Genomic DNA, 16,287 nt, shown 5'->3' on the forward strand with positions numbered 1-16,287 from the left:
GCCTCAAAGGTGGTAATTGTGCATATGTCCGTTCCAATACTCCCTGTCAGAGACTTGGTAATTTTGAATTTCCTCTTTTCGATCTTCTCTGGCTTAAAATCTCTCTACCTCATTGTGTCAAATTCATCTGTTGTCTCTACCGTTCTTCCAACTCCACTAATCACTTGGAGCTCTTCGACTTCTTCTCTTTGCAACGGTGAGGTAATTTTCCTTGGTGATTTTATGTTCACAGCTCCAGCTGGCTTCTGTTTTCTAGTCACACTGACCCAGCTGGTCGGGCACCTCAGATCACAACTTGGTGATTGTCTCTTCTCCAATGGAGCCTTTATCTCATGGCTATTCCCAACCTCATGTTGTTTGGCATTACAAGAATGCAAAATGGGATGACCTGTGAGATTTATTTTCTTCTTTTCCTTGGTCCGACTACTGTTTCAAAACATCTTATGTCAGTGTTTGCTCAGATCATGTCAGTGAAATTATTCTTGCAGGAATGGAATCCTTTATTGCACACTCCACTTTAAAATCTTGTCCTTTATTTATTGGAAAACCTTGGTTTTCCAGTAAATGTGCTAAGAAATCTTCAGATTCATTTTCTGCCTACACAAAAGCTCACAATAATTGTAAAGCAGTTATTAATTATTTCAAACTAGATTTTGAACAGGCTAAGAGTAGAAAACTTGCTTCTTGCCCTAATGGTAGCTGAGCATTATGGTCTCTTGCCAAAGCCATTGGCTGCAACTTTTGCCCATCTCTGTTCCCAACTCTGTCAAAACCAGATGGTTCTGTTGTCACTTCGGCTGAGGATAACGCTGACCTACTAGTATCCCATTTTTCTTCCAACTCATTTATTAATGATCTTGGTAAAACATTTCCCACATGCTCCATTCATTGGCTCCTGTGGTCTTCCGTCAAAAGGATGTCATAAGGATTTTGACGAATCTTGATGCTAAGAAAGCTCCAGGTCCCGATGGTATTTCTCCACTTGTTCTCAAAATCTGTGCTCCTAAACTTACTCCTGTTCTTTGCCGCCTTTTTTCACTTTCTTATTCCAAAGGTGTTTTTCCTTCTGCTTGGAAATTTGCTCATATCCAGCCAGTTCCTAAAAAGGGTGACAAATCTGTCACATCCAATTATTGTCCCATTGCAATTACTTTCTAAAGTAATGGAGAAATCAATTAACTGCCAACTCTTAAACTACCTAGAAACCTTCCATCTGATCAATGATCGCCAATATGGATTCCATCAGTGTCGATTCACTGGTGATATTCTGGCTTATGTTACTCATTTATGGACAAATTCAATGGAAAAGTTTGGTGAAACACAAGCAGTTGCTCTTGACATCTCAATGGCTTTCGATCCTGTTTGGCATAAAAGTCTTCTAAACAAGCTTCCATCTTATGGTTTGCCAACTGTTTTTAGTAATTGGTTATCCAGTTTTCTCTCTGATCGCTCACTGAGGGTGATGGTTGATGGCTCTCTGTCTTCTAACTTCTCCACTTATGCCGGTGTCCCCCAAGGTTCAGTTCTTTTCCTCACTCTTTTCCTTTTGTACATTAATGAACTTCTTCCATTGACCGGAAATCCTATCCATAGTTTTGCTAATGACAGCACATTGCATTCCACTTTTCAGCTTGAGAAATCTCGCCCTGCTCAATCAGCTTCAATTTCTCGAATATCTGCTGTCAATTCCTTAAATGCCAATCTCTAGGTAATTCTCCAGTGGGGCAAAGACAACTTAGTTGATTTCAATCCTTCCAAAACTCAGTCTTGTCTTATATCTTTGGTGAAACTCTGATTTATACGCAAGTTGATATATCTCTTTTGGGGATTACCCTGACTTCTAATCTTTCTTGGCACAAGCACATTACAAATATTGCTTCCTCTGCATCTAAAAAACTTGGTTTTCTCTTTTGCTCTCGGTATTACTTTTCTTCCAAACAGCTGTTCACTCTGTACAAATCGCAAATCCATCCTACCATGGAATATTGTTCCCACATCTGGGGCAGTGCCACCAAAACCTCTCTCAGGCTTCTAGATTCTATTCAGAAGAGGGCAGTTAGGTTAATTAATGACTCATCTCTAACAGAGTCTTCATCACCTTCAATGCATATTCACTCTTCTATGTCATCAGCATTAAATTTGCATTGAGGGCTGCCTTCTTTACATAATTTAACAGTTTCCATCAGTTCTTTCACTTCAGAGGCTTTCAGCTTTATGTGAAATCCATCAAAATCTTTGTTTCGATCAGATTGTAGATCTGCAAACATCACATTCAGCCATAACTTTCGCCACACCGTTAAGAGTTACAGGCTTGACTGCATTCCATGCAGTTAAGAGTGAAAATTTTGCATTTTTGATTGTAAAACTGCGTTGAAATTCTGCTGACGGGTTGACATTCTTATGTATCATTTTTGTCTTAAAATCATTTTTATAGTGACATTTAAAGTTCTTAATAACTCCTTGATCCATGGGTTGAATTAATGGTGTTACGTTTGGTGGCAAGTAACATGCAAAAATATTTTCGCAATCGGACACTAATTTTGATTCATGCGGGTGGGCCCTAAGTTGTCGAGAAGTAGCAGGCATTTTGTATATGCAGGCTTCCCCAATTTTCTCAAGTTCTGACGAACTGATGGAACAAAATCATGAACAAACCAATTGCGAAATATATCTTTGTCCATCCAAGCATTCTTTTGGGCTTTATAGGTCACAGGTAAGTGCACAATTCCTTTAAAGGACCGTGGGTGCTGAAATTTACAAATCACCAAAAGCTTAATTTTATGCTGATCTGAAGCATTAGCACACATAAGAACGGTTACTCTTTCCTTATTAACCCCTTCCCGGAACATTTTTTTCTGGAAAATGTGCTGTAACGGATCGACTTTTTTTATTTTACAGATTTATGCATCATGCGAATACTCATTGTATAGTTTTTTGTGTTTTTTATTTTATTTTTTTGTAGAAAATACATGGGAGTAATTAACCCATTTGGGCTATCCCGAGTTATCTCACGTATGCCAAAAAGTGTGCAAATTATGCAGATTTTTTTTAATAAATTAGCGCTTGAGCTAAAAGAAAGGCACAATAAAAGTCTTCATTACTCGTTATATAAATAAATTTTAAAAATGAAGTGGAACGCACAAGCAGTAACCTCCCGCTACAAGCAATAATTCGCAATAATTGCGAACTAACTACATTCTGACACACGGCCACCACAAGTGGACAGGTGAGGTAAGCGTCGCTTACAGGCAGCAGTTCAAGAGGGCGCTGAAATATTTTTCAGTATTGTTTTTGTGAATTATTTTCGTGGGTTCAGTATTCTGCATTTAGAATGGCAAATTATATTTTGCTTACTGGCAGCACAATCACCGAGTAGTAAGATATCTTACTACTCTGTGGGCACAGGAATGCATGCTACTGTTCTGATATTGCCGTACAATATAAGTAAAATGAAAGCCAGTCGTCTGCTGCCAGGCATAAGAAAATCCTGAAATCTCTGGATTTACCTGGCTAATGCAAAATTAGCCAGATAAATGCCAGAGAAAATACGTTTCAGTCCTAAATTTGGAGGTATTATTGTTTGCTTTGGGTATTATTGTATACCGAGATATTTGTGTAGTTCCAAATAACTTTTAAAACTAAAAACGAGATATCTCTTGATAATCCATGAAGGGGTTAAGCTTAAACCCTGTTGCATTTCGTTCTTGGTTTCCAGCCAAAGTTTTTGTGGGCAAACACTTGCAGTAAACCGCTGTTTATCAGCATTATAAATTTGATTGACTATAAGGTCATAGTCAGATACAATTTTTTTTTTAAATGTTGCACTATTTTCTGTTGCTGCTTATCAAGTGACAGTATCAGCTGACTGTCTTTCTCTAGAAAAGTCTGTCTAATACCATGATGAGTCTTGAAATTCCTAAGCCATCCATCACTAAATGTACACTCTGATTCAATGTTCATTTGCTCCTTAAAAGACCTTGTTTTGGCAATAAGCATCGGCCCAGAAATTACCAATCCTTCTGATCATTTTATCAAAAATCATTCATACAACACTTTATCAGGATTCTCTAATTTTGCCAATGTAAACTTTTTCTCTCAGCAATTTTATTGTAAGGCTCAGACGAGGCTGTGAATTCTAGAATTTTATTCTTTGCCTTTTTTATATTGTAAACTGTAGACTTTCCGATGTTGCACGTTTCCATTAAAACAGTATTGCTCACACCACTTTCTAGTTTCTTAATTATTTCAAGTTTGTCACTCAATTTCAATGTGTTCTTCTTTCTCTTCACACCATGAAGTCTATCTATTTTAGGAGCCATTATTATGGGCTTGTAAATATGTATGCTATATATGGTAAATGGGAAGCGGAGGACAAAAATTATAGCATTGCCACAGTTAGATTGCTCATTTCAAAATGGCAACTGCAAGCTCGCTTGTTGTCGCTGGGCATCTGTGGCACTCACGCATGCGTGCATCTCACATAAAAGTCCGCTAAATTTAAAAAGTTTGTGAGTTTTCGAAAAGTCCGGATTTCTTGCATCTGGATTTTCAGACTTTCTGTATGTGTGTATATATATATATATATATATATATATATATATATTTTTTTTTTTTTTTTAAATGAACCCCCCAAACACGAATGGTATTAGATCCTATCATACTAAGTATCATGTGTATGGGTTGAAGGTTGAGAAGAAAGTTGTCAACATTACACTTGAATTTCTGTAGATTGTAATCTTTAGGAAATACATGCAAAGGAAGGCTGCTTGAGAAAATAGAAGTAATGTAATTACTTCTGTTTTCTGTTAAAATGTAGTTAATATGTAAATATGTAGTTAATTTCTGTTAGTACCACCTTAAAGTGACATACCTCCTTAATCAGAATAACACAAATAGTAACTTTAACAGTTTGAAAGATATCAAAAAATGTCAGATTGAAAGATATCAAAAACCACTAAACTTTACACAAAAGCAAATCCACTTAGAAGAGATAAAATAAACACGACCCCAGAAAAGTATAGAATACAGAATGTATACTGAAAATATTACCCATTTGTCACTAAAATAGATGTTACAATTGCAAAGTTATTTTTTTCAAAAATTACATTAATAATTTCTGGGTTTTTTTTCCAATTAGTATATGGTGAATTATTTTCATTTGGAAATCATGTTATATAAATATGAAAGAAATAAGAAGACTTTAATAGTAACTCACTGTTTATTGATAAGTAGTTTATTAGCATTACAAAACGGGAACTCACATCTCATAGCCATTTTTAAATATATTGTTAGCCTGCTTCCTGGGAATTTAATGGTAAAGACCAGATGGAAAAAGTTCCAGCATTTATACAGTATATTAAGCTGTTATATTTATCTGTATCAGCTGCTACTCTTTGTGGTAAGTACTGACTGTTTTAATAGTTATCTTTCTTTAACATATATAAATAAAAAATACCATATTTCTGATCAGAAATTAATTTTTACTTACATACATCACAGACCAAGCATTTGGCATAGATAAAACAATCATAACCCTAGAAAATAGAGAATACAGAAGAATGTATACTGAGAATTTTACTCATTTGTCATTAAAATAGATATTACAAAGTTATAGGCATTGTTGGGGCCACATGATGTCAAGGGGCCATGTATATTCTTGCTGTGCATATGTCATATCCAAAAATTTCATTACTTTGTACTGCCATTCCAATATTCCTCCACAAATATTGTGTGCCGTGCCAGAAGTCCCCCCCTGCATCTATACCAGTTCAGGTGTACAAATATAAATCTCATAGGTCTACCTGTGCAGCAGCACATGATTAGAAACCAATATGGGTCATCTGTTGGAATTTACAAACTTTCAACATTGAATGGCAATTGGATGCCACATCAATAACCTTTCTGTGTATGCAACTTGTATGAACCTTCCAAAAATCCACTACAATGAATGTTATTCAAAAGTGAAAGACTGCAGGTAATACCCCAATGGACGAAAAAAAAAAGTCTGGAGGACTTCACAAACTTATGGAACATGTCCCCAACTATGCAGTCTGCAGAAAACACCAAGGAACAGGTTCAAGAGGAATATCAGGTCAATCATCCTTATGGAGCCACATAGCTTTGGATTCAGTAGTAGGAAATTTTAGAGGAGTGCAAGTAATGGAGCTTGACAAACATTCTGCATCCCAGTTTTCCATAATTTTCAATCAACTTGTTAATTCTTTGTACTTTTCACTTTTAATGTTAGTTTTTCATAATTTTCAGTCAACTTGGTTAACAAGTTCTTTGTATATTTTTACTTTTAATGTTACCAAGAAAGCCATTTGTACAAGGCAAAACAACTGCAAGGCATTTTGTTCAGCATTACTCATTTTGTCTTCCAGTTCTTATGAAGCTAACATTGCTTAATTTGTGTACTATTAAATACTCCGCCTTTCACTTTTGCATCAGACAGTTTTGGAAACATGGATTATATATACTTGAAGATGTTACCTTAAGGATCCAGTGCTTTAACAAATTGTTTTACCAATCCCAGCTTGATAGAGAGTTTTGGAAGAAACACGTTCTTGGAATGAAGGGATTATTTACTACATTGTGTGTACCAGGCTGCAACCCAATTCTGGCAGATCATTCTCTGCTGCTGACCTACTGCCCTGCTGCAAAGGCAGAGAAAGCAAGAGAACTTAGTGAAAACACCTTGCAAATACAAGGAACACCAGTATCTTGAAGTCCACACATCCCATTTACATTGGCCTTACTTGGTCTTCTGCAACAGGAATCATTGGGTATATATTCCCACTGCGAAGCACCAGCTTTTGAACTTTTACTTGAACTGTCTATGAAAAGACTGCCATTCTTCTAGATTATGAATAATACCAATTTCTTCATAAAGACCTTATAGGACCAGTACTAGTATTGAGAAGGACAACATTTGGATTAGTGTATTTGGGTCTGGAAATTGCATCTAAACAAAAAAAAAAAAAAAAAAAAAAGACAGAATTTCTGAAGACACCTTAAAGAAGGACAACCAGATTAGTGATGAGTGCAAATGATGCTCACATGAGTGGTACAGAGTTGTCCAGTAGGCTTACAGGTCTCAAGTAACAACAGTTTCATTTTAGTGTTAACGTACCATGTCACGATTTTGCAATGGAACAAAAAAAATATCAAAATTTTCTTTGTACTGGGTAAATCTGCAACAGAAATGTATGAAATGTTAAAAACTTATGGCGATGATATGTTCAGTCATATCAGTGTGTGTGAATGGTACAAGTGGTTCAAAGATGGACATGAGGTTGTTCATGACCCAAGAAGTGGGCATCTGTCAACCTCTCGAAATGAAGAACAGTTGATAAAGTGGGAAGAAATCATTTGATCCTCAGAATGATAGCTGATGAGTTGGATATGGATAAGGAAACGATTCATCAAATTCTGTATGAAGATTTAGGAAAAAGGAAGATCTGTGCAAAATTTGTCCTCCCTCACAAATGAGTATAACAGTGTCATCATGTGAAGAATTCATTCCAGTTTTCAAGAAATCCTAATTTCCTTGACTGTACTGTCACCGGAGATTAGTGTTGGGTGTTTCAGTATGACCCAGAGATGAAGCATTAGAACATGCAGTGGACTTCAAAATCATCACCAAGATTTAATAAACAAAAAATAATAAAGAAAAGTTTTGTTTATAGAAGTCCAGGATCAAGACAATGCTGATCATATTTTTTGACAAACAGAGTGGGTGTGATTCAAAAGGAATTTGTACCTGAAGGGGTCAAGGCTGTGTTCTATGTACAGGTGCTTCAAAGACTATTAAAGCAAATTTCAGAGGCAAGGCTACAGTTTCAAAAGATAGCTGGTTCTTGTTGCATGACAATGTCCCCACCCATTCCATACTTGTGAAAACATGTCTGACAAAACATGACATTGTCCAGATCAACCATCCACCCTACTCTTCTGATCTAGCACCAGCGGGACTTCTTCCCTTTCCCAAGATGAAAGCTGCTCGCAAAGGAAAGAGATTTCAGGATGTTGAGGACATAAAGAAAAACATAACTACTGAACCGAACATCATTTCTTTGGATGCCTTTGCTGACTCTTTTCAGAAACTTTTAGAATGGTGTAATAAGTGCCTTCAATCAGGTGGTAATTACTTTGAATAAAAATAAAACCATTTTTGAGCTCCTTCATTTTGTGTTCTTTTTATTTCACCAGACCAGGAACTTTATTGTCACACCGTGTATGAAGAATGGCTTAGAAGATGCAGTTTCCAAAGTTTGAAAACTAAACATTTAAGGGAAGACCTGATTGAGGTGTATAAAGCATTGAAGGGATTAAATAAAAATGAATGAGGAAGGTCAGTTCTCCCTTGTAGGTGAGACAAGAACTGGGGGGGGGGAGAACGTATAAAATCTAAGGGAATAACATAAGACTGGATTTTGCGAGAAATCCACCTATTTGAATTTTTTGTTGAACACTTGAATAAATTTGTTTCCCAAAGTGGTAGAGGTAGTGAATCTGACTAAATTCAGTAGAACTGGATGGTTACCTTGTGGGAATAGTAAGAACATTCTGTTTGGCTTTATTGTTTTATTTTATATTATTTAAAAAAAAAATTAATTCTTTATCATTTATTTTATTTTTGACCAATGCAAGAAAAAGTCACTTTGCTTTACTAAGACCAATCACAATAAAAAATATGTAACATGTCATTTCTGGAAGTTAGTATTACTGTATGCAGTTAGGATCCTGTGGATTCCATTCTTTAAACAAAATGTCAGGTCTGCATTGGATTTAGTTAGACTCAAGTCCCTCATCCAATTCTTGTTGATTAAAGAAATGGAAATGTGGAGCTTTAATTGAACATGCTTCTGAGGTGTAATTACAGTTATCCTGTTCACCAGATTTATTATTCAATTATGGATAATTCAAATTCCACCTTCCAGAGTTCTCCTCTGGAAGGAAGAATGGGAATTGGAAGGCCCTTGATGTGGCAAGCACTGGAGTAATAGAGAATGGTACATTGGGATACACTACAAATTTTTGACCCACAGAGTTTTTAAAACTTTGACATGTCCAACGTACAAAAGTAGCAGTTGTCATGATTGTCTGTTGGGCTCTCTCCATATTCAAGGTATAGCAAAAGGCATACACCTACAGCTATCACAGCAGGTATGAAGTTTAAATGGCAGCACTAATAAAAACCAAAATACAAAAATAGCAACAAAATTGTTACAAACTATAGACTATTACAATAAAGAGATAAACTTGTGTTGTTTATTGATTTTTCTTTTCTACAGGGAGTGCCAACATACAACCTAGAACTTGGTATATAACACTTGTTGTTTGCTTTCAGGTATGTTCTGATTGCATTATGACTTACATTCAATAAGTTTAGAAAATATTAACTGTATACCTAGCATTGTGGAGTAGTAGTATTATTTTATTATTCTTAACCAGGAAATTCGAATCATTTACTTTATTATTAGAATTAAAAGACTAACAGATTAAACATGTTATGTGTATTTTATCTCAGTTCTGCCTGTCTTTTCTAGTAATAACCTAATTACTCTTAACCTTAGCTTTACTTCCCACATTTCACCAACAGTTCTTTTTAACAACTGTGATTCTTGATGCACTTTTGTTTTTCACATTGTTATCCATATGAGTTTTTTTCTTTTATTATATCAGGCTCACACAATCACTATTCTCATTTAACTATTGTAGTTTGGTATGAAAATTAACAAAAGTAGGGAAATGCAACATATTCTTTACCAAAGTGTTTATAGTTATACACGACCAAACCTAATTAATTAATTAGTTTTGGTCAGGTATTAATCGGGTACTAGATGCAAATAATAATTCTGACATATATTTAGATTTAAATAAAACTTTTGACAGTACTGTGTTCCACATAAAAGACTTCTGTACAAATTGGAGCAGTGTGGCATTAGGATCAACTCCTGCCAGATAAAGGAAACCATCCCTTTGTGGCTATAAATGGGCACTGCTCCTCTTGGACTAATGGTAGTAGTGGGGTCCCTCGGGGTTTGGTACTGAGTCCCTTACTGTTTATAGTATTTATTAACAATATTTATGAAGGCATATTAAGCTTATTGTCTAAGTTTGCAGATAATACAAAAGTTGGCAGGGTGGTTAATGACAGGATTAAGGCATACTACTGTAACAAGACCTACACAAATTGAGATTTAACATTGGTAAATGCAATGTATTGTATGTGGGCAGCAGTGCTCCAAGAATAATATCAATTAGGTGTTACTACATCCAAGGTGCTGGAGAATAAAAGAGACCTAGGGATAATTGTACAGTCTGACATGAATTTCTCTGAGCAGTGCAGACAGGCTCCTAGAACAGTTCACTGGGTTCTGTAAATGATATACAGGAACAGTGCCAGCTGGGACAAGGAAGTGATTATCCCTTTGTTTGTTTGTTTCGGGTTTTATTGGGTGCATCGGCAACTATGACCATAGTGCACCATTCTTTGTATCAAGCAGTGGTTAAGTCATGTATTGAGCACTGCATACAGGTGTGGAAACCTCATTTTAAGAAATGATGTGGATTTCCTGAAATGGGTGCAGAGAAGAGCAACCAGATTACTTAGAGAGAATGCTTTAACCACAAAAGACTTTAGTTCTGCAAATTTCACCACTTGAAAACTAGTGCTTGCAAGGAGATTTGATTGATGCATTTAACTCTCCTGTTGTGTTCGGGTACTGCTTGAACTGGTGACCCGATCACCTTCTTTTAATGCCCGTAAATCCTGTTTATTTAAATATTTTGTTGCCACTCTATGACTTTTACTAATTTACCCTAATAGATTTACCCACTTAGATTGACAAAAAAATTTTATAGTTAGTTTTTTTTATAAATGTAAATGTTACATTTATTGTGCTCGGGTCAATATGACTTGACGATCAGAATTTTGTTAAAATTTAAGGAATGGGAAGCGAATTATTATCATAAATGATTGTATTTTATTTTCATAGAAATAACTTACATTACCACGTTTCTTGAACAAGTTTCAACATATGCGCTATGCGCGTGCGGTGAACGACAAGTTGATGCCTGTTGATGCTGGTGGGGGCTTGTTGGTGCCTTCTCGCATATATCTGCCAGTGTGCACTTGTGTGTCAGTTTCTTGGTAAACATCAAGCTTGGTGCTACTCTAAGAGAACAGCAGGAAGAAATTGTTGAAGATGTGTACTAAGAGATCGTTGATGGACAGTGAAATTGAGAATCTTTTGTATGCTTCTGTTGGTAATGATAGTACTTCTGAAGTAGAGGACCATTTGTCTGAAGCAGAGGTGCATAGTGAATCGGATGATGAAGAAGTGGAACCTGTGATTTCAGATGAAGCTGTTGTGGCTAATTACATAACCTCAAAAAATGGCAATATAGTGTAGAACTGCAACACACCTAATCAACAAGGAAGATTTTCTTTTAACATTTTCAAGGAAGATTCAACATAAAATATTATGTTGAATCCTGGACCAACAAGGTATGCTACATCTAGAATATATGATACAAAATCCTCCTACTGCTTATTTTTTATGCCAAAAATTGTAAACTTAATTTTGAAGATATCAAATTTAGAAGGAAAAAGAATTTATGGTGACCAGTTGCAAGAACTAACAGTAGTTGAATTAGAAGCATATTTCAGCCTACTGCTTTTAGCTGGAAGTGTATAAATCTAATGGGGAGGCAACCTCCAGCCTATGGGATGGAAATGTAGACTGCCCTATATTCAGGGCAAAGATGTCCCTACAATGATTCCATGTAATTTCACAAATAATTCACTTTTACGATAAAGTAACTCGATCACAACGGCGCCAGACTGATAAATTAGCTGCCATACGGGATGAATGGGTTGCAATTCTGCCTATGGTCTATAATGCTAATGAAAATGTAACGGTAGATGAGCAACTGATACCTTTTAGAGGCTGTTGCCCATTTAGGCAGTATATAGCCAACAAGCCAGCCGAATATGGAATCAAGATTTTGGACTTTATGTAATTCTGTAAACACTTATGCATATAACATGCAAGTATACCTCAGAAAAAAAGGGGAACCTCCAGAAAAAGGCCAAGGTAAAAGAGTTGTGCTAGACCTTACTTATGGTCTAAAAGGGCAAAATGTAACGTGTGATAATTTTTTTACATCTTACGAACTAGGGTAGATGCTATTGAAAAGAAATATTACCATGCTTGGCACTATTCGAAAAAACAAGCCTGAGCAGCCAACTGAATTGGTCTGCAACAGGAAGGAAGTCCTTTCTTCAAAGTTCTACTTCAGCAATAACACAATGGTAGTTTCTTATATTCTTAAACGTAATAAAAATGTGACACTCATGAGCACCTTTCACCACGATTCCGATGTGTATGATAAAGATCATAAAAAGCCGTTTATGATTTTAGATTACAATAAAACCAAAGGTGCTGTAGATACTTTAGACAAGTTGGTTATAACATACACATGCAGATGACAAACTAAAAGATGGCCAATGTCTATCTTTTATAATATTATAGACATTTCTGCTTACAATGCCTATGTTCTGTGGTGTGAAAGTAAATCCAACCTGGAATGCTGGAAAACTTACAAAACATAGATTATTTCTTGAAGAACCTTGTGGTTCCTTGATCCGCTCCCTTACTGCAAGGAAGGAAACACCTTCCTCGAAGTATTCCTGCTGCTGAAATGATTAGAAGGGCATAACCATCAACCAGCACTGCCAAAGCAAGGGAACAGCTGACCACAAAAAGTGTAAAAGATGTAATTTTTGTCCCTCTTCAAAGGACAACAAAACCAATATACTATATCGTAATTGCTCAAAATACGTATGTAAAGCTCATGTATATTACTACTGCCAAGACTGTAAAAAACTAAATGTATGATATAACTACTGTTTTTCAGATCTACGTAACAATTGTTTATCCATTACTGCTGTTCATAAACAAACTTTTGGTCAATAAATGGTACGTATACAGGTAGTTATCGACTTTACAAGTTAATTCATTCCTAGTGCGCACTCGTAAAGCGGGAATTAAATCCCATAGACCTAATGTTAAATATAGTGGTTACGTTCTCAACAATGAAATTACTTAGTAATTAGTTTGTTTAAACAATGATTGATTTATCCAAAGAAATTAAAACGTAGCCTGTAAAATCAAACAAATTATAATAATAAAGCAATTATTTATGACTTACAAATTTTAAAGAATGTTTATTCTTCGTCATCATCAACTAAATGCACACTCGATGATCACTCATTATTGGCTAAGCACTCGGTTTCTTGCACAAGGAGTCATCTTCTTCAGAAATGTTTCAAGAGGCATTTGTTTCCAGCATAATCTTCTCTTTTAAGTATAAATTTCACGATTGCATGCATAAGCATTTTTTAACGGCACACACAAATTGCAACTAACATTATTCGCGTAGAGTAAAAAGTTTTACGAAGCTTAAAAAAAAAAAGGAATGAAGAGAAGATTCTTAAAATTTATTTATGTTTTTTATACAATTGAAGATTTCAGTAAAGGGCAAACACATTTCACCATAACGTAAAAACCCACACAATTCCAGCTATCAGTATTTTTGCAAATGCAAGAATATCGAGTTTACTACCCATTTTTAATTGATTGCACTAACAGAAAAGCCCAATAAACTAGAAAATGCAAATTGTTTTTATTGTTTTATGGTTGTGACCTCCAGAAATATGCTTTAGAAAAATATCACAAAGGCGTTAGAAATCGATTCTTATAACGGGAACATGTTGATAACGATGAAAGTGTATGCATTTTAATGATTTGAATTGGTAACTAATACAATTTACAAACCATGCTGACCTTTTATATGGCCTTAAGGTCACACTCGTGACCTTAAAAATGACATTTTAGAGAGATAAATAGCTTAGTTATACAGCGAAAATTTCAACTTCGAAGATCTTGAAACGAATTACCACAAAACAATGTGTTATTGGGTTCACATTACAATATTTTAATGATACGATGGTGTCTCTGGAACGGATTAATATCATAAAGCTGGGTACACTGTATTGTATAGCTACGATGTGGTTTGAAATGCATGATTTATGGATGTTTAATATTCATTTTTTCGATTTTGTTGATACTTGATACTTGGGGAAAAAAAACTCGTAAACCTGAGAACTCATAAAGTGAGAACTGCCCATATTCTTATTTCTTTTATTATTTAGTAAACACATTACTGCCATATTAATTTAACACCCATAAAACGACACCCATAGATGCTCAGGTCATTGACCTGAACACAATAAGTGTAATCAAAATGCGAACACAATAGGAGGGTTAAGGCTCTAAATGGATTGAGTAAACGTGATGGTGTATTCTCTTTCTCAGGTAATGCACACAAGGGGACAAATTGAAAAAAATGATCACTGCAGGAAAGGTGTGAAAATTTTCATTTGGCCATAGAGCAATGATTGTTTGAACAAACAACCATCTGATGTTTTGTAAGTGTGTAGTTTGAATAAATTTAAGGATGAATTAGACATATTAGAGAAATGAACAGATGAGGTGTTTTTTTTTTTTTTTTTTGACGTATGTGTTTGCTTCCTTGTATCATTCACTAGCACTACTACTATTAATGATAATAATAATATGTACTTAAACACTACAGTAAAACATCAGTTATCCGGGGCTCAATTATCCGTAGGGTCTGATTAACCATGGTCCTCTGTATTGAGTGGAAATCACTGTAGCATCTCTCGTTTTGCCACCTGATAAATCACATTAGATGTTTTTACACTTGCAGATGTGAAGTGTCTTGAAATACCTGCTGCATTTCTAATGACAAATAACATAAAAATGTAACCTATTCATATTTGTCAACTAAACTTCTCGAAAGCTTGTTCCTGTGTTTGCCATGTGTTGTATGTAATATTTATCTCGCATTTGAACCCTAAAAATGTCAGATAAACAAAAACGAGTTGTTTTAACATTGGAAAAGAAACTGAAAATTATTAATGAAAAATGTGTTCCAAAGCTTGCAGATGAATTTGGAAATGGCCAGCAAACTGTACGGGACATCATTAAAAACAAGCCCAATATAGATAAATTTGTTTCTAAATGTGACACATTTGCTTGCTTCACAAAGAAAATTGCTGAAAAGTGCTACAAATGAACAACTTGAAAGTGCAATGATAAAGGGGTTTTTACAACAGAGCTGAAGGAACTCCAATATCTGGACCAATGATTTTAAGCAAGGCAAAATAATTTTTTGATAAATTATAAATGCCTGGAACACCTAAATTTTCATTGTTGGTTAAAACGATTTAAAGACAGGCATCAGAGTTAGAGATACAGAGTGAAAAGCTCAGTGCAGATAACGTGGGAGCAAATTTATTCTGTGATGAATTAACTACAATTATTAAAGAAAAGGGTCTTGTTCCATCGCAAATTTACAACGCAGACAAGATGGGACTTTATTGGCGAGCAATGCCCACTCGTACGTTGGCATCTGTACAAGAAAGAAATGCACCAGGATATAAAATGTAGCAAAGACAGATAACAATCTTATGATGTGCAGATGCTTCAGGAGATGACAAATTAAAATTAACCATGGTGGGAAAATCAAAATCTCCTAGAAGTTTAAAGGACACTACTAATATTCCAACAGATTATTATAATCACCAATTTGCATGGATGACTAGGAATATATTTAAAAAGTGGTGGACAGATAAATTCGTTCATGTTGAAAAATTTGTCTCTTAAAGGTCTCCCCCACAAAGCAATTTTGTTATAACACTCCATCCCATCCTTCATTGGAAAAACTATCTGCAGAAAATGGCGATATTGTCACCATTTATCTTCCACTCAACATAACACCACTAATACAACCTATGGACCAAGGGGTGATCGAGAGCATGAAACGATTTTATAGAAAGACCTTGATGATGGACTTTAATCATGAAGAAAGGAATCCTCTTTTATTTTGGAAGGCACTAACAATTAAAGATGCTATCTATAACATTTCTACTGCATGGGTGGAAGTTAAAAGCGAAACAATTATAAAATCATTAAAAAAAAATGTTGCTTGATGACTTTGTAATTGCCAAAAATAACTTGGAAAAGTGGGAGACTCAAATAACACTGTAGAAATCGTTCCCAGTATTTTAAACTCATTTCAAAATATTGAAGGATACTAAGACTTAGACAAGGCACGTGTTAATCAATGGTTGAATATAGACAAAAATGAACCAGACTACGAAAAAATGACTAATGATGACTTAATCCAAAG

At 35.2% G+C, this 16,287-nt stretch overlaps 1 protein-coding gene across 1 annotated transcript in view; it reads left to right on the forward strand.

Annotated features, from left to right (window-relative positions):
• LOC150076021 (uncharacterized) overlaps positions 1-16,287 on the forward strand; it is a 100,466-nt gene that overhangs the window by 67,362 nt on the left and 16,817 nt on the right. Inside the window, exons 8-9 of the mRNA XM_090387237.1 lie at positions 5,293-5,398; positions 9,297-9,352. Of these exons, the coding sequence (XP_090243363.1) occupies positions 5,293-5,398; positions 9,297-9,352 (162 nt within the window). The remainder of the gene's footprint in view (positions 1-5,292; positions 5,399-9,296; positions 9,353-16,287) is intronic.

This window comes from Mastigoproctus giganteus, chromosome 13 (genome assembly GCF_048544385.1).
Source record: "Mastigoproctus giganteus isolate SK-2022 chromosome 13, ASM4854438v1, whole genome shotgun sequence".
Lineage (NCBI taxonomy): Eukaryota > Metazoa > Arthropoda > Arachnida > Uropygi > Thelyphonidae > Mastigoproctus > Mastigoproctus giganteus.